At 34.4% G+C, this 25,906-nt stretch overlaps 4 protein-coding genes and 1 long non-coding RNA gene across 11 annotated transcripts in view; 3 read left to right on the forward strand and 2 right to left on the reverse strand.

Annotated features, from left to right (window-relative positions):
* Positions 1-351: 351 nt before the first annotated feature.
* LOC126924746 (uncharacterized) lies at positions 352-3,372 on the forward strand. Its single transcript, XM_050739558.1, has 6 exons — positions 352-565; positions 942-1,102; positions 1,458-1,595; positions 1,756-1,966; positions 2,245-2,389; positions 2,535-3,372. Exons 1-6 carry the CDS (start codon positions 472-474, stop codon positions 2,713-2,715), a joined length of 930 nt encoding a protein of 309 aa, XP_050595515.1. The 5' UTR covers positions 352-471; the 3' UTR covers positions 2,716-3,372.
* A 1,361-nt stretch (positions 3,373-4,733) lies between these two features.
* On the forward strand, positions 4,734-10,637 carry LOC126924739 (mitochondrial amidoxime-reducing component 1-like). Of its 4 annotated transcripts, none has more exons than XM_050739547.1 (7): positions 4,734-5,087; positions 6,912-7,381; positions 8,194-8,445; positions 8,915-9,038; positions 9,113-9,318; positions 9,737-9,887; positions 10,080-10,315. In XM_050739547.1, the coding sequence occupies exons 1-6, from the start codon at positions 5,073-5,075 to the stop codon at positions 9,846-9,848; spliced, it is 1,179 nt and encodes a 392-aa protein (XP_050595504.1). In that variant the 5' UTR covers positions 4,734-5,072; the 3' UTR covers positions 9,849-9,887; positions 10,080-10,315. The 4 variants fall into 4 exon arrangements, with proteins under 4 accessions (XP_050595504.1, XP_050595503.1, XP_050595501.1 ...); XM_050739546.1 differs by having other exon boundaries at positions 4,735-5,087; positions 10,074-10,315; XM_050739544.1 differs by having other exon boundaries at positions 4,741-5,087; positions 9,737-9,808; positions 10,074-10,637.
* Positions 10,153-11,184, reverse strand: LOC126924756 (uncharacterized). The gene is made up of 2 exons (XR_007713648.1): positions 10,816-11,184; positions 10,153-10,710 (listed from the first exon to the last, which is right to left on the reverse strand). It is a non-coding gene; the product is annotated as an uncharacterized LOC126924756 (long non-coding RNA).
* LOC126924736 (alpha-N-acetylglucosaminidase) lies at positions 11,184-19,217 on the forward strand. The gene is made up of 14 exons (XM_050739538.1): positions 11,184-11,305; positions 11,407-11,570; positions 12,811-12,989; positions 13,547-13,765; positions 14,836-15,063; positions 15,535-15,598; positions 15,659-15,804; positions 16,223-16,307; positions 16,397-16,546; positions 16,892-17,034; positions 17,122-17,281; positions 17,570-17,760; positions 18,208-18,593; positions 18,877-19,217. Exons 1-14 carry the CDS (start codon positions 11,224-11,226, stop codon positions 18,990-18,992), a joined length of 2,313 nt encoding a protein of 770 aa, XP_050595495.1. The 5' UTR covers positions 11,184-11,223; the 3' UTR covers positions 18,993-19,217.
* Positions 19,218-19,269: 52 nt separating this feature from the next.
* The window catches only part of LOC126924732 (uncharacterized), a 95,219-nt gene continuing 88,582 nt past the window's right edge, over positions 19,270-25,906 (reverse strand). For all 4 annotated transcript variants that reach the window (XM_050739527.1, XM_050739528.1, XM_050739526.1 and 1 more), the window contains 2 exons: positions 24,089-24,288; positions 19,270-23,683 (listed from right to left, as the gene is read on the reverse strand). In XM_050739527.1, the coding sequence (XP_050595484.1) occupies positions 23,602-23,683; positions 24,089-24,288 (282 nt within the window). In that variant the 3' untranslated portion in view covers positions 19,270-23,601. The remainder of the gene's footprint in view (positions 23,684-24,088; positions 24,289-25,906) is intronic.

Here is a 25,906-nt window from a genome sequence, read left to right on the forward strand (position 1 = left end):
TTTATACGTGATATTCAATTATCAATTTTCGAATGATGCGAGGGAAAAAGTGTGTTAGCAGTATTTTCTGGACGACCTTCCTATGCTCTTATTACGTTAAATACATGTTTCGATATTTTGAACTATATACGTTACTTAGTCGATTATACTTACCATATCTAGGAAACCAACACGAAGTCATGATTTGTCGTTATTCATACATATTTTTTTCTTTGCTTTATTCAAAAATTTTCCACATGTACAATAACGTTGAGAATACATATAGAAAGCTGTGTATGTTATGAGTATTATGTACTGGTGTCACGTGTGGTACGAAAATTTATTTTACATATTTAGGTTTGGTGGTGGCTTGCTGGTAGTAGATTGTTTTCTCAGTCGAGTCCCAGCGAGCATTCGACACAGTCTACAGCGAAGTTCTAAGCTTAGCGTGATACACAGTTACAACTAGTTACCAGTCTCCAAGAAATCGCCATGGCAACCGGCACAATAAACTTGGAAAACGGGAGCATAGAGCAAACGCGCCAGTTTTTAGATTCATTTGACGTCGTCTTATCAGATTGCGATGGCGAGTTCCCACTGTTTATCCGTCTCATAAGTATTTTACATCGACACTTCTTTTTCTAATTCTTCCAATACTTTTCGTTTACAAGATTCGTTACAATACAACGATTCCTAAATTCTGTTGGCTTTGCGAAAGAAACTGTGCGTCCTAATGCGCTCAAATTAATACGTCTCGTATTAATCGTCGTGATCATAGGAAATTACGTATCTACGTATATTCTTGTCACGAGAAATACATCCCTATACGCAAACATACACAAGGTGCTAAGTACCATTTCCATGAAAATATTCGAGTAGTCCGAAACGGAGAATTTAACAACCACCTGTTTACCAATATGGTGAATCACAGACGATTATGCTAACTTGACGTGTGTCCTTAGGTGTCCTTTGGTTTCTTGACAAACCGGTCCCTGGCTCGGCGCATGCGCTTCGTAAACTACAGGAACTAGGCAAGCAGCTGTATCTAATAAGCAACAACAGTACCATAACCATAGATGAATTACGCAAGCGACTGGACTTATATGGATTAGATATCAAACCGGTGAGTATTGTTTTCGATGCTATCGACGGCGATTTCCGTTTGCCAGTGCATGGAGAAATTCGTTTATCGAAGATACATACACGAAGTATGCGGATTTGTAGGTAAAATAGATGCGTGAGAATATAGTAGATACATTCAGTATCGAGAGCGGGTATTGTAGATAACACCAATTTATGTATGTATGCACATATTTGAATACCTATAGAAACTTTTTCTGGATATGTCACGCATGTTATACGAAACAATTGTACAATAGAAATGTAACGAAACTCCTACTCTCGAATAAATTATTTCCCCTTTAGAATTTTCCGTTCCGTTGTATCTCGCATTCCGTTTCATAGCGAATATTTTACAGAAACAAATAATAAACACCGCGAAAACCATTAGCTGGTATCTGAAGAAGATTCAGTTCACGGGCGAAGCTTTCGTGATTGCTACGACACAATTCCGACAAATTTTAATCGACGATGGATTTAAACTCGTACCACAGGAAGTGAGTAACATTAACAAAGCCTACGATCGAGATAAACATTTCTTTGAATTATTTAGAAAAATATATCTCACTGCCTATCGGATTTTTATGTATTTATAGGATATACGAACATGTTTTGTACAATACAGTCAGGAAGCTAATGTTTAAAATTCACTTGCAGAAAACTCAGATCATAGAGCATAAACGATACGAGGGACTAAAGGCTATCGAAGATGATCCAGCTATTAAAGCAGTGATCGTCGATTTCTGTTCTCTTTGTGATTGGACAAGATTAGCATTAGCCATTTCTTGCTTGGATAGAAAAGAAGTTCTTTATATGTGCGGTTGTAGAGAGGAATGGCTCGTTTATCATGGCAATAAGAAAATTTTAGGTATTTGCATGCAAATGTTGTTGTTTGACTTAATTTTCCTATTATTTGCATATTTATCTTTTTCTTTTTTCCATTATAAATATTAAAATAAATATCTAGAATCGAACGTTTTTAACTGCTTTTAATTTCTAATTATTTTATTGTAATTTTGTTATTCCATTTGCATCACGCGCACCTTTTAATAAAATACTAAATAAAGTGGAATCTATTAGGTATAAAAATAAGTAGCAAATTAATTAACAAATATAACGGGTTTACAACGATTACCTTATTTGCAGGTTCTGGTCCCTTGATCGATCTAATTAGCAGACAGAGCGGAAGAACGCCGTTAGAATTTGCCAAGCCTAGTGAAAATCTAAAAGATTATGTTTTTAATATATGCAACGTGAAAGATCCAAGCAGATGTTTAATCATCGGCGACTCGTAAATATACTTTCGTATAATCCATGTTTCTTAGTTCTAGCGTTTACAATTTTTCAAAGAAAATTTGTGTTGCTTCTAACGTCACGATGAATCATTTACTCGATCTTTAATCGCCTGATATAAATCGTTCTCTTTTCTGTTTCAGGATAGGGACAGACATGAAATTCGGTGCTATGTGTGGATTTAAAAAATTGTTCGTCAGCACGGGCGCGGACAAAATAAACGAAGCGACGATGAGCAACGAGTGCTGTCCAGATTACTATATTCCGAGTCTGGGGTTGTTAACCCCCCTTATCGATTCGCTGCAAAACGAATCGGCGAACTAGAAAAATCGTGTTTCTCCTGTTTCCACTTGTCCAGCGGTAGACTTTATTTGTCCACCGATATGTAACACGCCAAATTTATTTTCTTTATTAATGAAACGTTTCCTATGAGACATTTCTAGCAGAATTGTTCAAGATTTTTTGCTCAACTTTATAACTTCTCACTTGTTATCGATTTTTTAGTCGCTTTAGACGATAATATTAATATCTGCGAATGGATAACGAATAACTGTAAATACGATGCTAATAATCATTGAAACGAGATTTTATTTAATCGCTTCAATTTACATTCCTGCCTAGAATTACTGACAAGGCGAAGGTTAAATGAAATATGCTAACCCTTATCATAACCTCACTCGTATCATACTTGTTTATGGCCGTGATAGAAAGAACATATCCAATGTGTATATTATTCAGAGAAAACTGATGGCACGTTCGTGTATCTTTATCTTCAAATTAGTATCATTATCGTAATTTCTGTATTAGTCCACATATCTCGAAACTGAAGCTTCGTGAAGTTTCTATATTAACAGTTCCTGACGTGGAATACTTACATAACGCATATCAAATTATACCAAGTATAGGATCAATTAAAATAAAGCGAAATTAGAAAATAAGCATATTAGCAAATACAAGTACCAATTATTTTCTTATCGTTAATTATATTGTGAATTTCTTATAAATTTTTCACATAAAAACTACAGTGGAACCTCGATTATTCGAAATGATGCGGCTATCTCGGATTAGATTTAGATCAGATTTATCAGTATTCGTAAATCGCATAATAAGATAATAGAAAACATTTTGATAACGTCATATTGTACGTGCGTTTAGGTTTAATTAATTGTTTAATCGATTCAAAGTTCGATCGACTGCTTTCACATTACCGGACTGTGTTTGCACTTTCGTACTCTTTGTGTTAATATTTCGGAAGAAGAAAAAGGAGAAAGGAAGTTATGGCAAAAATTAAAGTAGTTCGGATAATACGGAACTTCGGTTAAACGGATTTCGGACAACCGAGGTTCCACTTTCCATTTTGCTATGTAATTTCTATTTCAAAATTTAGCATAAAATCTGCATACATATTAGATATAGATAAATGAGAATACATAATATATCACGTAGATATGTAAGACAAGCTTTTCTAAGTTTCGCGATATAATTATCGGGGTGATTTAGCATTATTGCAATTCATAACAAATGGTCGCGTCGTTACTATTCGATGTATTAATATCGATGTTGTATCGTCATTGGACTATGGATTTTTATATATATTTAGCTAATTAGCAAATGCAAAAATACAGTATATAAAATATCCAAAATACGGCAACGCGTTACGATATTCAACGAGCAAAATAAATCTCTATTGAAATTCTATTTCTCGTATTCATAAAAATCTAAATTCGAATGGACATTTGTAACACTAATGACATGCTAATCCTAACCTAAATATAACCTAACATTAGTCGTCGTCAGAACGCTTTTGGAAAATGTAAGCTTTCAAATATCTCCAAAAGCCACATAACATATACAAATATATAGAATATCCAATGTGGAGTACCTATTGCGATATTTAACGCTAGGTTTACGGGCATTTCCTATATACCTATCTCTACGAGCACCCGTCAAATTGACGGGTAAACGAAAATACGCATTTTTCTGTAAAAAATCGATTTATTCGAATTAAGTGTGAACGGAACAATATTAGGCTTCAAATAAATTATTAATAAATAAAAAGTCTTTTCTTTAGTGGAGATAGATATATACTTTAGTAGAGATAGGCATACTACATACAGATTTCAAAAAATTAGAAAGCCTAGGAAAAAGTAATTTTGTGTATAAATTCTTTAGATGAAATGATTAATCTACGATGCAAAATGGTTAAAATTGGTGCTATGGTTTTTCAGATATTTCATTTCGAAGTTCGAAATCCGTGAAATTGACGGGTCCCGTAAACCTAGTGTTAAGCGAAAGTTGTAGACACGCCCCTTCGACTTAACATGGTGGAATAGGCATAGCTAAAATTTGTTGTCTCTTGATTTCAGCGCGGTTGTTCCATCCCATGGAAAAAGTTATCAGTCGACTCATAAACTGCGGTAAAAAAGAAAAAGAAGGATAAAGGAGGACGTTCGTCACGAGCAAATCGCATTTAACGCTTCCTGGTCAACGACTGACGCGTTCACAGCGCACAATCGGCGACACCATAGACCTGCGCCGATAAGAAGTGGAGAAGGGGCACAGGCAGCCGGGCCATTGCATAATACAATCAGCAGCGACACAGCACGGATACTCCGGAATGAAGAAAATACGGCTGTGAGCCCGAAACGACGGTTTGCACGAGTGCCAGAACTGCGAGGATCATGCAAGAACACCCGGTATGTATTTGTCACGATAAAACACCTTTCTTTATTCCATATGAACACATTGTTCGTGAGAATCGACGCGAGCATCAGAGCATTCTCCAAAAATGCTTGAGAATCGTATAAATTTCTTTCGCACCACACAATGCGTTAATGTAGAAACTGTAATAAGGTTCTCGTTGATTAAAGTCGAATTTATCTTCAAATAAACAGGAATGCAACGAGTTGCTTGCGCGATACATATTTCAGTTTTTCATTAAACGATGAGAGAAGACGCGAATCAACACTTTTCATAAACGTTGACATATTTTATACGAACATAACAAAACACATTTCACAACGTATAACATGTTAATATAAAAGATAATAAATTTCCATCGATTAAAATGGCATTTGCATTCGAATGAGATTATGCACTGCGCGTGGATTACGCGACGCAGATGTTTTTCATTTGAGACGCGAGTCGATGTTTTCCAAAAAGTATCGGAAAATTATAAAATCGATTCCACAGACACTTACTACTAACAACGTGTTAACGTAGCAACTCTGATAAAGATTTTCGCTGATTAACATTGGATTTGTTCTCACATTGAGGAGAATACAGCGAGTGAGTGGTACCCGTGATGCAGACCAAGTTAGAGAATTTGGATACGATACCAAGGCCATGGAACGAGCTGAATTAAAAGAATTGATCTTTTCGATTGATTGCGAGTATGGCGTTGTTTGAACTGATAATTGTGTTTCGATATCTGATGAAAGCAATGTTTGAAAGTGAGTAAAATAGATGAATTTTCAACGATATCTTCGAGAATGTTAGTAGATGGAACGATCAAAAACTATGAGCAAACACACCGCGCTAAGCCTCTTTGTAGCAGGAATTCGATTAGGAAACAATGGCATTATGCTCGATTGTTACTGCACGTGTTCGACGCAGCTTCGACTTTTCGGATGACGAGCATTGTTCTTAAACGGCCGCGTGACTCTAACAGCTACGTGAATTTTGGATATAACTTGCTATATAAGTCGACTGTAAAGTGATTCGAGAGAGATTGACGATTAGTCGATGCTTATCTAATCTCGTCGAGGAAAATTACTGATGCTCTTCTTGTCACAATAGGTCTTTAGATAAACTTAACATAAAACAGTGACTAAGGCGCAATGGCAGAATCGTAAAAAAATATTATGTTCGTAGACAAGAAACAACAAATAACAAGAAAATGGATTTTTTACTGAAACGAATTAATGGACTTTAGGAATATGGAAGCGAGTTAAAAATCTAGAAATTTATATGTTTCATATGACGTGATTCAATTTTAATTATTACGACGAGCTAAGATATAATAATGGAATTTCATAAACTTGATAAATAATGAAATGGATTAAGAATCCTGGAATTTCTTTAGCATAGTTTCAATTGAACTTGAATTTCAAGTCAATTTCATTTCATTTCAATCAAAATTCAAACATCCAAACCTCCGACAAATTTTTATCGCTCTAATTACATTTCAATTATTATTTCTATTCTATGAGAAATTATGCAAGAAAGGATTTTGACCAAAATATAAGTCAACATTTTAAATTATACAAAACAACTCCAAATCAAAATTTCTAGGCTTCAAAAAATGTCTATTCCAAATTTTAGAACATTTTATCCAAAAGTATTACAACTAAATTTAAACTATTATTTTTCCTCTATTAAAAACACCCTCCAAAAAAAAATTTTTTTCTTATCAAAATGCAGAGCTTCGTTAGAAACGTTTTTAACGTTTCCACGAGTACTTTTTAGCAGCCATCCCATTAGACCCTGTTCCATTTTAACAAGGTCGTATCTTTTTCTAGTACTGGCGCTCAACCATAGCGATAACGTGCAGTTTCGTGGTCATCTTCGCGGCTGCTGTTTGGACTATAAGGAAAACTTCTCATGAAAAACGGAAGCGGTCTCGAACAAATGATTCAAAAGAGCCAGACAAAGTGAACGCGAATGTTAATAGCGAGAGCAACATAAATAACAAGAACGAAGTAACTGGCGAAGAAGATGTAAATGTGGAGGAAAAAGAGGAAAGAAACGACAAACAATCTCCAAACGATAAGGAATATCCGAACGATGAGGAACGTCCAAACGATGAGGAATGTCCAAAAGACGATACGATTGCCGAATTACCAGATCCAAAATGGGAGAAGGTTGGCCAGATTCAAGAACTATATATGTATCCATTGAAGTCTGGACGTGGAAAGAATGTAAGGGAATGTGACTTCACCGAATATGGAATGAAATTGGACGATGCAGGAAAGTTCACCCTCAGAGATAGGTAAGCAAACTTTATATGATAGTTCACCTAGATATGATCTTCAATTCTAGGGAAAATTTTATTTGTTAGTAATTTTTTTAACGGTTTCATGTACCTTGGTTTTTTGGTCTTAATATTAAACATGATATATTCATGGATATAGTAAAAATGTTATTTATCGTGTTTCAGATTAGTTACGCTGCATTATATTAGATTTTTTCTTAGCTTCTTTAGGTTTTTTAGTTCTTATATTTGCTTAAGTGCATTTTGGTTTTGATAAACGATGAATTTTTTGCGTAGAAAATTTGTTTGTCATTTATTGAGAATTAATTCTATTATAGCAATTCCACTGTCGGATAAATATGTCAAAGCTTTTGTAAAAAAATAATGTCCAGTATTAGGATCATTCTTCAGTCATAAAACTCATCCTAATTCACGTTCTCCAGTGATTATCCCACAGAGCCTTTAACACCTATACTATGAAAATATTAAAAAACAAGGAAGCACGCATTATTTTCATTATATTATTAACATTTATACTTGTTTCTTCAATAAAACGTCATCAAACATCTTCAAACTCCCTTCACAATATTCTATTAACATTTCCAACTCTTTCAGTTCCGTTCTAATAAAATTATAAAATTCAATCATGTACTTCCACTGAAACATCATTTATATTCACTGTACAGAAATTTCACTGCACTGCAATAAATTAGCTTCACTATACAAGAACATTGTATTACAATACATATAACTAACAACAACGACATATAACTAAATCCTACAGACCCCTTCCCAAAGGAACCAAAGATGAATCCCCTGCTGTTCATCAGAATGTTTCTAGTGTACAACGAGGAAACTGGACGCTTCCAAACCGGAAGACAATACCCAACCTTGATCCTAGTGAGTTTATCGACGGTGGATGAGAACAAGGTGAAGTTGGAGGCTGTAGGGATGCCCAGCGTGATCTTCGAGGTTCCAAAGAACTTGAAGGACGCGTCTGAAGCCGTGCAGTGCAAAATGTGGTGGGGAGAGCCAGTGAAGTGTATCGATTGTGGCACGGAACCCGCCGAATGGCTATCGAGGTTCGTATTTGCATCTCTTCCCTTTCTACTTCGTAAATAGGCTATGAATTTTTACGCACTTTTAGGAAATTTTGAAAACGTGAAATTGTTGCGCTTAATACGAAGAAATATAAATATTACTAAATACAACATAAAATATTATCAAAATAGAATGCTTTCTGCAATACTCGGAAGATGAAACGATATCTTCAAAAATATGAACTCGCACAGAAATTTCTCGATAAATCTTATTTTCCCCTATTTCTCCATGATAAATGTGTCCTATTGATTTTTAGTCGGATAAATTAATTCTGACTTGGCTTCGACATTGATACAGATGAAATATATCGGAGCTGTCACATCTGATGCACTTGGAAATTTAAAAAATTAAATTGTTGGATTTCTAAATTTTTATTAATCTTCATTATTGATATTGATTTGCAATTAATTCATATTGATTTTCATTAATAAGACTCACGTTTCTTTGAAGATTCCTGACTGGAACGACTTCTGGTCTTCGATTGGGGTACACGATGATGGATAGAAGAAACGTTTTCGTCGATCCGTGGAAAAAATTCACTCAAGTATACCGGACACTTAGAAGCGAAGACACCGTAATTATCTCAATTTTTGTCTTCCTTTAAGCGGGAAATTCATATATTTTGCCGATCGAAGGGATGTTTTCTAGGGGCTGTTCAGTGACCTAGCCAGTTATATGTTAATGACCACAAGCTCCGTTGAACAACTGAACGAGAAATTGGAGACACCAGTGTCTACTCTACAATTCCGTCCAAATATTTTGGTCTCTACGCAACAACCATTCGAGGAAGATGAATGGGAATGGATTAAAATTGGCGAACGTGTCGTGATTAGGAACGTCAAACCGTGCTCACGGTAAAGTAAACATATTTTAATTATCATGCCTTCTTAAGTGATTAATTTTATGTATCCCTGATATCATCAAAATATTACAATTTAAAACAAATATTTAGAACGACGACGAGTAAATTTATAAAATAAACGAACAGGACATTTCAAAATTACATATTCCGTGAATAATTCATTTAGAACGCTATAACAGCGAGTTTCTGCTATGTTTCTAGGCGAAGATTCTTCAAAGATTCTTACGCGAAGAAATATGTATACTTTGCATTAATAGTTAACACATATAACGCTAATATACTCTGCTTACGATGTACGATCCATAAGATTCTTAACATCTTAAAAATTTTAAGTGTAACATTTATCCACTGTTTCCCGAAATGTAGAATTCAAGTTACGGATTACTTGAATAATGCAATTCATATTTCAGGTGCAAACTAGTGGGCGTGAATCCAGAAAACGGTGTGATGGACAAGGAGGAGCCGTTGAAGACTTTGAAATCGTACGACGAGATACACTATCTTCATCGAGCACATGGATAAACCAAGAACTCGCAACTACACTGGTTGACAAAAGTCTTTGTACATATAATTGGTTTTTTCTGTATATTGTGTGTGTGTCATATAAAACATTTTGAAATTGCAAAATGTTTCACGTAACATGTCTAATACGTTGATTGAAAGTGTCCATAAGTGTACAAATAACTTTCGTGAGCCACTGTACGTCAGAGATTCGCCTTTATTCAATCAATTTCTAATCTTCTCCAGTTTCAGGGAGCCAACTGACCCAGAACGAATCTCGCTGGAGGGCAAGGCGCCAGTTATGGGGATATATTGTGGACTGTACGTTACTGGAAGAGTGAAGATCGGCGACGAGGTGTTCATTCATCGATCCAATGATTCGTCGGTAGAATTGAATCATCGGGAAGCAGAAAATCCTAGATAGATAAGAAATATATTGAAAACTAATTCGCTTTCGATGGCCTTTCTATTTCAAGATAGATAAAGTTCGTGCGTTAAAAAAGATACCGATATATGTACGTTCATGTTCGATGAACAATTATGGAATATAGTATTTTCAGGCGAACGATTCAATCGAGTAATTTCTAGAAGATTCGAAAGACTTCAAGACAATACAAATGCGCCATTTGTACGATCGATTCTTGTCAATTCAAATCTATATAATTGTTATACATTGTATATGTATGTTAGGTGTCCTAAAATAAGTGGCACTGGTTTGCATCGGTGTTTCTCAATTCATGTATTTTAGGGCACTTCAGAGATAATGTTTAAAAATCGTTATGCTAAATAAAGTTTCGATTGTTATACAAAGTCCATGTTCATTACTTTCTTTTTTTTATGAAACCCAAGCTAAGTTTGAAAATGATTTTACTTGTGATTTTACCTTGAAGAAGAATTAACTATTTTAGCAAGAAATGATATATAATATTATATGAAATTAATACAGAGATGTAAATTAACTTCCTATTAAAGACAATACAATACATACTAAAAAGCTGAAGATTTAAAGGAACAGCAGTTAACGTTCACGAATTTCACAAAACACCATCACCTTTGAAACAACTAGATGAACATTTTTTCATTTACTTTCTTCGTTGCTCTTCTTTGTTTTTAAAAAGTGTATACAATTTTTCATGCTTATATCTTCCAAGTAGAAATATCTTGTAACAGTTTGTAGATCAGCTGAAATCTTATTTCGCGAGTGATACGAACGAAGACTCCGAGACGAATGGCGTATGGTCGCGAGAGTAATTGCATAGTAGATAAATGGTAATCGGAGGACATGTTAGATAAAGAGAAATGGTAGAAGAGTAGGGAGACTATAAATAGTAATACGTTCACAAGTACCATCTCTTTCAATAGTTTCAGTCTTCCAGACACGACACGTTCATGCATCATGTTGATCCATTCGTTACTCGCGTCCATCGTTTTTCTTTCCGGATCTTTGACAGTTTTCTGTCGCGATCCAAAGCCAGACGGTAAGCAGAATTTTTCTTCATTATCCTATTCCCATGATCGTCATATAATATGTTAAATATAATTATAATATAAAAAGATTAAAAAATGGAAATTTGAACAGCGTTTCAGAACACTTTGGGTCACATTAAGCCTCGGACTTCACCGGAAGTGCAGGCTGAGGCTGCCAGAGGTGTCGCTGAAAGATTATTGGGACGCGAACGTGCTGCAAAATTCCTAATGGTGGTGAATCCTGATCTTGGTCCTACTGGACTAGATACCTTCTTGGTAACTCGTATATCACGTTATAATTCTATACAGATAAGCACAGTGCCGTGAATAATTGTAAATTCAATTCTGTTTCTAGATTTTTCACAATATCGAAACAATAGTTGACAGGATCGTTCGTATAATTTCATGTTACGATACAAACCGAAACTGAGGATACAACAAACGAAAATTTTCTTCTTTCGAACTCTGGAAGAAATTAAACTTTTTCTTTTAAACTTGTGTTTTCGGCTGTGAACAGAACATAAACTCTCTGTGAATTTCATTACCTTCTCGTCCAATATTTAGCGCATTTTTCTTTATTTCTGATTGCTTTTGTTATTCATAGTGTTAGGTACGCTATCCAATAATTTTTTTAACCAATTAACTGCGGAATTTGATTTTAGAAATCTCTCGTGGTATTAGGTCGTGCAGTGCGTAGGTAAACACAAGTGACGACGAGTATACTCGTCAAACGCAGTTAACCGGTTAAAGTTTCGTTTTGAATATCCACCTACCCGGGTTTTATTCTTTTTTTTTACGTTCAACGATATTTTCTATAGGTACCTTCTTCTGATCGTAAACTTTTTTGCTAGAATCCCCCGCAGGATTTACATACTTGATCGGATTTAGATCAGGATTGAACGATGACTATGGTAATAATCCTATTTCAAAATTTTGAAACCACATTTTTGTAGCGGCTGCCTTCTTGAGTAGGGGCATGGTCTTATTGAAAAATTACCTTTTTGTCGTCTATCTCAGTTACAGAAGGGCAATAATTCGCCATGTAAGATCTCCTGATACCCTATAGCGTTCAATTTGCCTTTACAAAAACGAGTTCACGTAACGTATCCAGGCACGAGCAGTGTTTTCTTGGAAATATTGGAGAAATAATGCGAAATACTGATTTTGATTTATAATTATTCACAGCACTAGATATGAATAGATATTTGTGTCCGCAAGCTTCCAACCTACGCTGTCAAGTTTGATAAAGACCTCGACCTTGCACTTGACACGGTATGGTCTTATTGGTATAGATACATATATATATATATCTATTATCCAGATATACAGACTATATAATATGGAATTAATATAATAATGGTAATTCCAGAGTTATGAATAGTTTGCTCTACTATAAGTATTCGAAAGAGCAAAGAATTGCAATTCTTTCGTACCTTTGTGCCTTCAAAATTTCCATACATACATAAAAATCAGTAGTTTACTTATTGCGCAACCGCAAATTCAACTTAATTGCCAGATCAAGAAAAACTCCTTGGATCAAGTGGAGATCTTTGGCAGTTCCGGCGTGGCTGTAGCTTGGGGCTTGCATTACTACCTGAAGACTTATTGCAACGTTCACATTTCATGGGAGGGGAATCAGATTGAACTTCCTCAGACTTTACCAGATGTTCGAGTAAAAGTCACGTCCAATGATAGGTACGAAGTTTCAAGCAAAGAAGATGAAACCACTCGTAAACCGCAAGGGAAGAATATGATAAGTCATATTTTGTATGAAGCAGCAATTGCTGAATTCACTGCAACGTCAATGAAACCTATATTACCAAATTATGTTGCAATTTGGTTTCCAGACAAAATATATAGCGAACATCGACAAAAATGCATTTGTCAAATCCATTTGCTCCTGTGTAATCTTCATCTGTCTTTCTCTTCGACACTATTTAATTCTTGAATTAGGCTTGGTAGAATTATTTACATGTTATTAGATTTAGTTAGAACGGATCAAGTATTATACGTAATGCACATTTTAAGAACATCTGAATGTCACTATTAAAATTAAAATTACTCATTAAATTATATTCAATTTGGATCCTAACAGATTGCTCTTGTTTCGACTATGTCACGCTAAATGTAATATGAAAATTCGAAAATTGACAAAAATTGATTTATCTAGTCCTTCTCGTCTAGTCTAGTCTTTAAGTTCTCTAATAAATATTTGTTTCATTCCTATGCTACTTAATCCATGAATTGCACAGGTTTAGGTACTATCAGAACGTATGCACTCTGGGTTACACTTTCGCATGGTGGCAATGGGATCAGTGGGAAAGAAACATCGACTGGATGGCCCTTAATGGAATCAATTTGGCTCTTGCTTTTAACGGGCAAGAGGCAATCTGGCAGAGAGTATACCTCCAATTGAATTTCACTTCAGACGAGATTAATGAGCACTTTGCCGGGCCAGCATTTTTGCCTTGGTAACCCTTACAATGCTTTCCGTTACAATAATCGTGGTGGAATCCTGACATTCGTAACATAATTCCAAGTATACTTCTGAAGTATAATATATAATGAATTCTGCAGGTGCTCATTTATAGATAGACAGCGGGTATTTATGCAAATTTATATCTTTGTGAACATACCTAAAGATATGAAAGTTGAATGGCAGCCTATTTCATTCATAAAGTTTATTATTTCGGTTTTAATGGAACCTATAGCTATTATTATAATGAATAATTTTGCATATTTCATATTTTTATAGTTTCTGAATTTTGAGATTTTCTATAAATCCATCAACATCTGCAGTATATCGATGAAACATTTCTTTATCTGTTTCTTTATCTCTCTTAGAAAATCTGCTCTAATTATGAAACTGTTTGTATTTAACTGTTGATTTCCTCGGAACAAAAAACATTGTAGAATTATCGATAACTTTCTGGTATTTTGGAAGGATTATCTATTTGACGAATCGTTGAGGAGACACTTTATCCGTTTACCTTGACTTAGTACAATCAATAGGTCCAAAGTTTCATGGTTACTATACAATTTCTTCAATCATGGAAATTATTAAGTTTTCAATCATTTTTTGGCTATCTGAAACTTGGTTCTCCACTCAACCATCGTCTAAAGCTTAAAAAAATGGGAAAATTGGAAATTAGTTCATTATTTTTGTCTGAAACTTGATTCTGTAAAAAAAATATGGGCCGAGATCAACTGTGCTAAATCTATTAAAATTTAAAATTAGCAGAAAAATGGAGAAGACTTAACATCTTAATGTTTTAGAATTACCTCCTAATTCTTCTTATTGAAACTTAATTTTTGTATTAAAAAATTGATTTAAAAATTGTAGTAAAAAAGAGATTTCAATGTCTCCAATCTTCGAAATTAGTTTCAAATTGCCTCCTAATTACCCAAAACATGCTACTTCATTTAGGAATCCTACAAGTCAAAAGAGAACTAATAAATGTGAGAAACTGATCTATCGCAATTTTTTAAACGACTGGTTAGTTGTTCTTCCATGCAATTTTCATTCTAATCCTTTAATTAGGTCTAGAATGGGTAACATTCGAGGTTTTGGTGGTCCTCTAACCTCAAGCTGGCACGAAAGATCGCTCCAACTGCAGCACAAAATCCTTCAAAGGATGAGGGAATTAGGAATAATCCCTGTTCTTCCTGCTTTTACTGGGCACGTACCTAGAGCTTTCCCCAGACTATTTCCAGAAGCCAACGTAACGAAAAGTGCGACATGGAATTCGTTTTCGGACAAATATTGTTGGTAAGAAAAAAAATTTCTTATCCCTCTGACATCACTTCAACTCTACATTTATTGAATCTTACGTTACATATCTATCATCGTATTATTGAATTTTACAATTATTGGTACCATTTACTTGACTTTTAATTTTTCAGATCGTAATAAAAAATTGCGATAAACTGTCATCTTTTCTTTCTTCTAAGCAAACGAAATTTTGATAATGAAATAGTTAAGAAACAATGAATATTTGCTTTGTGATATTTTGGATCTAAATGTACATAATATTAATTAATCAATGATAAGATGTATTGATACATTACTCAATCTGTATCACCGATTAAATCTTGCTTACTTGCAGCTTTATCGTTCAGAGATAACGGATTGTTATTATTTAGAGAAAATGATAAGCATTTAAACATTGTCAAGATTATCATTTCTTACTTTTATGCTATACATCACTATTTCTGAATGAAGATATAAATCTATTTTCAGCCCTTATCTTTTGGAACCTACAGATCCCCTGTTTCATAAAATTGGAGATCAATTTTTGAGAACGGTAGGTGAAATCTAAAATTCTCCCAAAGGATATTTCCACCTCTGTGTTCGTGGTTTCCAGTATATCAAGGAATTTGGAACCGATCACATATATAATTGCGATACTTTCAATGAAAACGAACCCCCCACCAGCGAACTGAAATTTTTGAGGAACGTAGGACATTCGATTTTTCAAACTATGCTGAGTGTCGATCCACAAGCGATATGGTATCACGATATATCAGATTAATATTATATACTAACGTATATTAACGTATATTAATAATCTGTTAACAGTTTATTAATGTAATCATTTATTAATCCAATAATAATAATTGGTAATTTACAGCTTCGATGGAAAATTTGAAATAGGTTGCTTCATTTCACTGATATTTTATTTCTCCTAGTTATTAATTGGAAATTAATTCTGCAGATGTTAAGCTGCCAAGAATCTGAGTCGAAATTTTGTAAAATGTTTGAAATCTTTGGAAGACATAATAATTCCAAACTTTTAATCAGTAGCATGTGTAGATATATATTACATTAATAATCTTCTTTATGGGATAATTTGCAGAAAATACAAAGTAGTATCATAACGAAATTTGAAACTATTTTCTGATACACAAAAGTGAAATTATTTTTCAAGGTTAATGCAAGGATGGCTCTTTGTTCATGATGCTTTGTTCTGGACAGAGCCGAGAATAAAGACTTTCTTAACCTCAGTCCCACTGGTGAATATGCTTAAAACAGACATTTGAATGAATGTTTTAAAAGCTCATACAATACTTATCTTCTTTGTGATCCTCGGTTTTTAATTTAGGGAAGACTGATAGTATTGGACCTTCAATCAGAACAATTCCCGCTATACGGTAAATTAAAATCCTATTATGGCCAGCCATTTATTTGGTGCATGTTGCACAATTTTGGTGGGACTCTTGGAATGTTTGGTTCTGCTCAAATTATTAATCGCGTAAGTTTTCTACAAAAATGTACTCTCTACAATCTTCTACTCTCAAATTTCATCACTGGTGCACGTGCGCCATGTTCTGAATGTTCGTTCACAAAATGGCGCTGCCTTTTACCACCTTACATAACCTCAACACGTGTAAAAAGAAGATTCAAATTATATAGTAAAACAACATTAAAAGGTATTTAACATTTGAAAAGAGTGGAAGATTCCTTCAGTCTTAACTTTCCAAAATTAATTTGTGATAGTTCTTTAATTATCTAAATTTGAATTTTTCATTTAAGAAATTCAATCACGATTAACTAACAATGAGATAATTTTGTTGTGTGATTACCGATTGTTTTTTAGCGAGTTTTCGAAGGAAGAAACATGGAAGGAAGTACAATGATCGGGACAGGTCTGACACCAGAGGGCATAAATCAAAATTATGTTATTTACGAGTTGATGAACGAGATGGCTTATCGTCAAGAACCTGTCAACTTGGATAATTGGTGGACAAATATCTATTAACTTTTCCATTAGAAAAATAATTGCATACAAAATTACGTATTCATAAATTGTAACATTCACTGTTTCAGGTTTGAAGATTATGCTAGTCGAAGATATGGAGCATGGAATGAGTACGCGGTTGCAGCATGGAAGAATTTGGGTAGTACTGTATACAATTTCCGAGGTATTTCGAAAATTAGAGGGAAATACGTGATTACCAGGCGACCGAGTTTGAATCTCGCTCGACTGGTGAGCTTAATTACCATTCTCTTTGAAGTTCTACCAGATTTTTCCCTATACTGTTCCAAAGCTGCAGCTATCGTAATTTAAAAGAGAACAAAGTTCTGCTAACATAAAGGCAATCATTATTTCATGTATACAATTTCGATAAAAGTTTATCTAATAACCAGAACCGGTTAGAAAATTAATATAATGTTCAATCAATCCATTAAGAGCCAACGTTGTGTTAACTATTATAAAAATGATCTAGTCTTTTCAATTATTTATTAAATATGTATAATATGGGACATTGCACAGACTTGGTATGATCCGGAGAAGTTCTATTCTACTTGGTACATATTCCTCCAAGCGAGGCATGGAAGACAAAACAGCACCCTCTACCGACACGACGTGGTTGATATAACTAGACAAGCTCTTCAACTAAAAGCGGATAAAATTTACTCTGCTTTAGTCGAATCGTTTAATCAAAAGGATGTGACAACATTCAAGTAAGTTCTGGATTTGAGATTACCGAGTAGATTAAACGTTGTATTATCTACGGTAGATCATAGGTTGAAAGTTCTGTTACCTACAACAGATAGTACATGACACCTACCTACAATAGATATTAGATAAATTCTAGCAATTCCATAATTCATCAAATTTCAAAGAGATATATTATCATATAATTTTCGTATCATTTCAATATTATTAATTATTAGATTAAGGATTTTTATGCGTTTATGCGTTATTTAAAGGTGTAAAAATAAAATTTGCATAATATGCAGAAATACACATGTAAGCTATCTAAGGTAAAACAGCTTTGGGGATCTATAAAATATTCATAAAAAATGTTAAAGAACTAATTTACTTAAAAAGGTATAAATTTGCATAAAGATCTCTAGCCCGAAAATATTTTTGATTCATCCTAAAATTATGATTGATCATACATGTAGATTGCAAGCTGATCGTCTATTGGAACTGTTCGATGACCTCGAAGCCATCTTAGCATCCAGTGAAGACTTTTTATTGGGAACATGGCTAGAAATGGCGAAAAATCTGGCTACTGACGATGCCGAGTCGAAATTGTATGAGTACAACGCGAGGAATCAGATTACTCTGTGGGGACCACGAGGAGAGATTAGAGATTACGCGAACAAACAGTGGTCAGGAATTGTCTCGGATTACTTTAAACCTCGCTGGGCTATTTTCCTGGATGCGCTTACTACTAGTCTAATAAAAGGAACGAGCTTGAATATCACGAGGATCAACGAACGGATTTTCAAAGAAGTTGAAAAACCGTTTACGCTCTCCAGAAAAATTTATCCAACAAATGCGACAGGTATAAGATAATTTGTAATCCTGAAATTTTTATAGTTGAATTTTTTCTTCTTATTGAAATTTTTCAGCTAGAGCTTTGTAACATTAAATCTTAAAATCTGAATTTCTTAACATAGAAATTTAAGGGTCAAGCTTTCCTTTTATTGTGCTTTTGAATGTAGAAATTGTTGGCTCTGAAATATTGAAATCGCTAATTTTTGATACCGGAAGTTTGGAATCAGACTTTTTGGCCATCTCAAATTTACAGTACTTTAATTTTGAACTTGGAAACGTTCTGTTCACAGGAGATTGCATCGACATAGCAATGCGAATTTTATCTAAATGGCATCAACCGTCCATTTTTGATTTATTCAGATCCATGAAATATTTAAATATTATGAAAGGCAAAGGAAGAATGTAATATTTCAATTATTATCGTTAAAAGTGATTAGGCTTGTTACTGGCCACATTCATCGTAAAAGTTGTTAAAAGTTGTTAGTAAAAAATAATATTGCTGTAAATGATAAAATGGAAAGAAAACATACAAACTTAATACCATATGCCACTAATAGTTAAAGAAATGTATGTATATATGTATGCAGGATGTTTCAAAAATTGTACATAAAATATTCATTATGAATATCAATGAATCGTTCATTTTATATTCATTAAAACAATGGTTAAAATATCAGAGCATGAACTTTATAAAGATTGTTATTATTGACAAAAGGACATTCTACAACAGTCGAATAAAATTACAGAATTGGAAACAACAACGACAAATTCGAGCTGAGAGCAAAAAGGGGGAGAATCATAAATTCGCCTACGAATTATATAAAAAGGAGTTACACATGATTCACAAATACCTGTCCACTTTACCAAGTACATCGGCTAGACCCGTGAATTATCGATAAAAGTACTACATAGATACATACTTCGCTCCTTGCTCGTCTTCACTGGTCAATATTATGGCAGTAGACGACTAAACGTAATCACTTCCGACCGACCGACTATTTTTTCTTTCGTTTATTAAAAATAACGAACCAAAATCATCTGTGAGATTGATTGTCGAGAAAATCAATACACTAGTCGAAAACGTCAGCCAACTCTCACTTCACTTGAATCGCCATGTTGGATTTGGTCACAGCGTCAGTTAACGACCTCTCGCGGCTTCAACGATCGATTTTTCTTTTGTTTCGCGTTAGACATTGATCACGAACACGATCGTCGATAATCGATCCCTCAATTGGCCAATTTATGACGATCGTTTGAAATATTCTCGTTCTCAAATGAAAAATTTACGATTTACTCTATTTAGAATAGACTTTCAAAGATTTCGAGATTTATCTGTTTTATATTATAAGCTATTTAGCTGTCTCTAAATGAATTACTGGATATTTTCATTGCTTTTGTTTGGGAATCTAACTCGTCGAGTGAAATTGACTGTCAATTGAGGGCCAATCCTACTTTACACATGATTTGGTTTATTTTATTACAAGTAGATTAAGAAACATAGTGCGCATCTAATACGAAGTACAAAATATCTTGTGCATTTCGTAAGAATATTCGTAACGTGTGAGATACATCCATTATCATACACGAAAATGTACCGCCGTGGGTAAAAATGTCATCGAAACCTGAGCCATTGAATAACGTTTAGGAGATTTTTATCGACGACGGGACGATCCGAGAAATATTTCTGGGGATACGTAATATTTTTATTCGAGATCAGTGGAAAATTTGTAAATATTCTCAATCGTAATCTAAATCGAAATTCTCTAAGCTCGAGGAGATAATGATGAAAATTCTTATCTTTTTTTGTGTGGTTTTTTTTTTTTTTTTTTTTTTTTTGTTTCGCTTTTAGATTATTACATCATGCTTCGAGGTAAAATTTCAAAAATTTTTTAGGGTAGAATCAAGATGGAAGAAAGTGTAAGCTTTGATACATAGAAAGCAAATTATGTTTAGAGTAAGATTGGATGAAATTTTTCAGCTCAAAATATTACATACCATCAGAAATATCGTAAATATAAGATTCTAGTCTTTTTATGATACACATACCCGTAACAATTAGACGCAGAAGGCCTACCGATGCACCACATGTCTTCCTCTGAGATCTTCTTAGTGCGAATGCAGCGCGATCTAAAGTTTAACTCTTTAAATACAAACAATTCGTCATCCACTTTGCCTCACAATTATGAAACATCCTCTATATCAACCAATATCATCGAAACAGATATTTTACAATTTTAAGTAGTTTTACTTTCTTCGTCACATTCTTCTATCTATTTATAAAAATATATACTGCACTACAGATTATTTCAAAATTTTACGAATAAATGAAATATTAGCCATCGGTAGACGATCTATTGACGTCGTTTTGCTCTTACAGCTACTGTTACTTGCTAATAAATAGACTGCGAATATTTATACAAATTCATATTTTTATGAATATCATTGAAAAAATGGAAGCTAAGAGTTCCAACAGAATTGTTTCTTTTTCTTTTATTAAACAACGGGTATTATTATTAACGGTTATTTAGATATTTTATATATTATATGTATTTTTGTATGTTTTACGTGCATTCTGCGTATTTTTGTATATTCACATTGCCCATAAATGCATAAAAATCCGCAGCCTACTGATAAACGTTGATAACACCAGGAAACGGATGTCTAGTCGCCAACATGGGCTTGTTTGTGAATCCTGTCGTTTCAGGAGAATTCGTGAGATCAGGACATGATATGATCATCGAATGTATCCGGTCGTGAGGTTCGACGGTTATCGATTAAATTCAAATACACATTTGTGGTCCCCCGGATATCAGTAAGGTCCAACGAAATCACGAATCTGACTTTGGTTATGTTCGATTGGTCGCGTGCTTCGCACTATCCGCGAGACATAAGTTTCTTTTTATATACAGGTCACATCAATTTGTTCGTGGCTTCGTTTTACTTGGGCTAGGAAAGACGATCTTGCGATTCGAGGTTAGAACTTACGATCAGCTGATTACATTAGGTAAAATGGTATAATTATAAGGGGTACTTTCAATTTCATTAAATTTAATATTATTATGCTATATGATCATGCTTCTGAGATATTCTGTGTATTAATCCTACCGCAATCATCGAATTCTTCCACGTATTAATAATGATATCATCTCAATTTTCTCAAAATCAAACATTTCTTAACGATAGAAGAACACAATTTTCGGTCGAAAATGGCCCAAAGAACACAGGAGGGTTAACGTGCTATGATTTTCGTTAAAAGATCGCACGATCGTTCTTCCCGATTCCGCGTTGAATTTTTCGAGGATACATATATACACAAAAGCAAACTACATATTATAGAACTTAAATAAAAATACGTAAAGGAACTGCCATCCTCGTAACGAATAGAGGTTAAAACGAACATAGAATTACAATTTTTTTTTTTTTTTGGAAATGTTGATACCTAAACCGTGTATTACGAAAAAGACTTTTATCGAATCGCTTAAATCACGTAGAAGTACGAAAATGTGCATGATTACATCACAGAAGAATAAAAATAAAAGAGCTCGCCGAGAATCAATGTTCCATTCTCGTGATAACGTGAGTCTAAAACGATGTCGTTGTCTCAACAGGCTATTCTTTCGAGCCCCTTACGTTCTAACGTGGATAGAAAATACGGTTAATTCTATCAGCATTCGGCTGGCAAAGTTCGCCCTCTACCTAACGCTACTTACAATTAGTTAAAGTTCGTAAGTAAAACGCCATCTGGCTTCCAAGTGTCTCATTAACTTCTTCAGACCAAATCCTTTACAATTTAAACGAACTTCCTATTTTTTAATTGAAAGTATAAATGAGAAAAACTTTTTCTATTTTAGAAATCTCTTGTCTCATTGTCTCAACTCTTGTCAATTTTCTTATTTTAAAAGTTAGTTTAATGAAGAATAGTGTGTGAATTAATTCGTTAAAATAAACTAATTATTAAATCCAACTGTAGTCCTCAAATTGAGTCGATTAAAATCACAGAAAAACGCAAAACAAAATTTAGAGAATTTTAATTTAAATCGCAATGAAGTATCATCACTGGTCGTGGTGATTGAGATTTTTAAAAAATGTAACGTCGCAAATATTTCCAATAATATTTCAAATACATAAATATTCATATAGGAATATTTTGTAATGTCCTAGTTATTTGCTATTTATTAAACTAAACAGAAATAATTTTGTAAATATTTTATAACATTCCAAGAGCACACAGGAGATAATTAGTATTTTAAAAGTGTTTTACAATACCATATTTATTTAAAGACTAGAAATGAACATCATCCGAAGAAGTTAGCAGACAATTGAAAATATATTTATCATATATTTAAGTTCCTTCTTATATCTACGTTCGAAAATTTGGTTCAGCCGAGAATAGTCCAACCTGGTTTTTATTCTCGTTAATTTGACTGTCTACGTTGACAGTTTCATAGCGTTTCCTTAAATTAATTTCAGCTTGTCTTTTCTCCAGCTGTTTTCGAACTGTAGCAACGAGTTATTTCTAAATTCGTTACTTTCAGGTTTCACAAATCGAGGAAGTACCGTCTGGCGAGTTTAAGGCGAATTCGCAAATGGACGCCGCCTCTAAACAGGCCGTCTGTCGACTCTAAATCGTACAGCCGAGTAATCGGTTTGGTACATGATCGACAAATTATTTTATAATTTTTAATATTCGCGACACGTTGTTTTTGAAACGAACTGTCCTCGCGAAAAGTAGCCGTTTCCAAGCTATTTCAAGACTTTCGCTGTTTTTTAAAATTTATGTAAAATTGTGCCATTAAAATATTTTGGAACAACGACTATCGAAAAAGATTTTTTAAATAATTTTTAGCTGTTCAAAATCCTAAAGAAACGTTCCAAGTCAAAAATACAATATGAATCTTGCACTAGTTAACAATTTTATTACATCATCGAATGTTAAGTCGGCTCATACCGTGTTCATCAACCGATTGGTTGATCGTGGTTTTCTTCGACGTGTTGATCCGATTTGTTTAAAGATATCACCGTTTTTCGACCTCTGTTTCTTGGCTGGTTGCTTCCGTCACCGGAGGCAGGGGACTGTCTATGGATATTTGTCTGAAATTTTTTTCAAGAACACAGACGAGAAAATAAGAATAATAAATTATCATACATTTCAATGAAATTGGGACAGTGATTTTATAAATAGATGCAGTTTTATTTTAAACTAAACGAATAAATGATAATTAGAGAGATCGAGAACCACTGTTTCAACTATAACCTTTTCAATTATGAGATACATTACGGGCGTAAATTAGTACAACCACAAAATTTTCCCCGAAAATTGTGAAACATATCCAGTTTCGATCGATAAAACAGAAGAGTCATTAAATACGAAATATATAGATAGCAAACAATGATATAAAATATCATCATTCAAGAACAATCAATTAATTTTGGACCACAATCAATCAGGTTTGGAGAACTTGGAGCAAAGATATCGAAAAGATTGAATCGTGAATAATTTACCTGCCGTTTGTTTGCCAATCGTAAGAATCTGGCGCGGAATTGCTTCTACCCGTTCTCTGAAATCGTTCCGACTTTGCATTTCTTATGGCTTTCCTCGCTGGTGAGATCTCCTCAGCTCTTCCTGATGAGGATAGTTCTATGTTATCCACCGTTACATCGGTGCCCGCCGTTTTCCCACTTTTCTTCGGCAGGAAGGGATTCTAAACATCAGAAAACAAACCCTGACAATTTGAAAATAACATTATTCAAAAATATATTCTTCAAAACGATCAATTCCGTGTCACAAATTGATTAAAGTGTTGCTACAAATTGGCCAAAGCGTCCGGATACTTCTGAGCGCTAGTGCACCAGAAATAGAGTCGTGACAATTTGTAGAAGCAATGAGAAAATCAGAGAAAAACGTCACACGTGAATAGATAATTTTTTCACGCTTCGATTCCTTCGCAACTCCACTGAACAACAACGTTTACGAAACGTGAGCAGAAATAAAAAGGACCTCTCGAGGAGCAGATAATCCTTCGAACGTTTAATTCTGAATACCATTGCTCGAACATTGTTCTCGATTCTAAGGGTAGGATTTCAAAGGACCTCTTGTGAAATTTTCGCGAATTTCCGACCTATTTTCGCGAGATCGTTTGAACCTTTGGTGAAAGATGATAAGAGAAGAGGAGAAAAAACAAAAAAGGAAGATAAGAAGAGGGAGAGAAATAAAGCGAGAAAAACGCTTTACGCTTTTATGACATCGACACTCCACCGGCGTTATTGCCGTGTTTACGGAGCCGTCAACCTTCCTTGAACTCGGCTGATATCGACTGACTGTGCTCGTCAAATAATAAGGCCAGAGACGTGGCGCCGTGGCGAGAGCAGGAGGTAGCTTTTCCACGCTACGGGAGCGGCCAGTATCGCGTCATAAACAAAGAAACAGAGAGGCTTGACCTCCCGTTGCTCGCCGCCCCAAGCGCGAGATCAAATGTCGGTCTCAATTGAAATTCAATGGCCGATTCCTTTATCGCAACGGAGACCGAACTGCTCTGAACGATTTTATGATACTCGATGCACAGTCTATTTGTGAGAAGGAACTCTGGTCCAACAAGGTCTGATTCAATTGCCTAATCCCAATTTGCACTGATTCTATAGCTGGTAACGAAGTTTAAGGCACTCAAAATCGCCAAGCCATCACTAGAGATTAGATTCCTATATTTCTTGTGTAACTGTTTATTGCTGAACTTTTGTGATGGTTAGGAGTGAATTGATCCAAACGATTTCATAGTACTCAAGCTGAGGCCCCTATAGAAAAAGAAACTAGTTTCTAGATTTAACAGATCGAAGTCACTGAACTGCTGTTGTCTTTACCACATTTCCTATTTCATAGATTCCTACTAACAGCCTTCTATCATGATCACGATTGACTGTTCCAAATGGCTTAATGTGCTCGATGAAAAGCCTCTGTGGGAGAAAAAATTCATTTTCATACTCATCCGAATCTGGGAGTTGCCTAATCGACGACGATTTCCAGTCTATCTATAGCTCGCGACAAAGTTTGAATCGTTTAAGGTCGTCGAGCATTTACTATCCCCACCACATAGAATTCTACATGCCCTTTCATTACTTTTCACTGACGATTATAAAATAGGGGCTTCGGAGACAATAAAAAGATTTGGTACTTACAATAACCTGACTATTGCAAAATTGGGAAGTTCCTGTAAGTTGGGATTCGAGTTTTCACAATTATTTAATAAAAACATAAAAAATCGATTTTTATTATTTTCTAGCGTGCATATCTTCGAAATCTTTCATTCGTTAAAGTTAATCGCAAAT

Source organism: Bombus affinis, chromosome 15 (genome assembly GCF_024516045.1).
Source record: "Bombus affinis isolate iyBomAffi1 chromosome 15, iyBomAffi1.2, whole genome shotgun sequence".
Lineage (NCBI taxonomy): Eukaryota > Metazoa > Arthropoda > Insecta > Hymenoptera > Apidae > Bombus > Bombus affinis.

Excerpts from the sequence above, each read along its gene's own strand:
- LOC126924746 (XM_050739558.1), top strand. The coding sequence starts at position 472 with ATGGCAACCGGCACAATAAACTTGGAAAACGGGAGCATAGAGCAAACG. Across the intron at positions 566-941 it reads CGTCTTATCAGATTGCGATG|GTGTCCTTTGGTTTCTTGAC; the intron begins GCGAGTTCCCAC and ends GTGTGTCCTTAG. Across the intron at positions 1,103-1,457 it reads ATGGATTAGATATCAAACCG|AAACAAATAATAAACACCGC; the intron begins GTGAGTATTGTT and ends AATATTTTACAG.
- LOC126924739 (XM_050739544.1), top strand. Across the intron at positions 8,446-8,914 it reads CCCGCCGAATGGCTATCGAG|ATTCCTGACTGGAACGACTT; the intron begins GTTCGTATTTGC and ends GTTTCTTTGAAG. Across the intron at positions 9,809-10,073 it reads CCGTTGAAGACTTTGAAATC|TTTCAGGGAGCCAACTGACC; the intron begins GTACGACGAGAT and ends AATCTTCTCCAG.
- LOC126924736 (XM_050739538.1), top strand. The coding sequence starts at position 11,224 with ATGTTGATCCATTCGTTACTCGCGTCCATCGTTTTTCTTTCCGGATCT. Across the intron at positions 12,990-13,546 it reads AAAGTCACGTCCAATGATAG|GTTTAGGTACTATCAGAACG; the intron begins GTACGAAGTTTC and ends TGAATTGCACAG. Across the intron at positions 13,766-14,835 it reads GGGCCAGCATTTTTGCCTTG|GTCTAGAATGGGTAACATTC; the intron begins GTAACCCTTACA and ends TCCTTTAATTAG.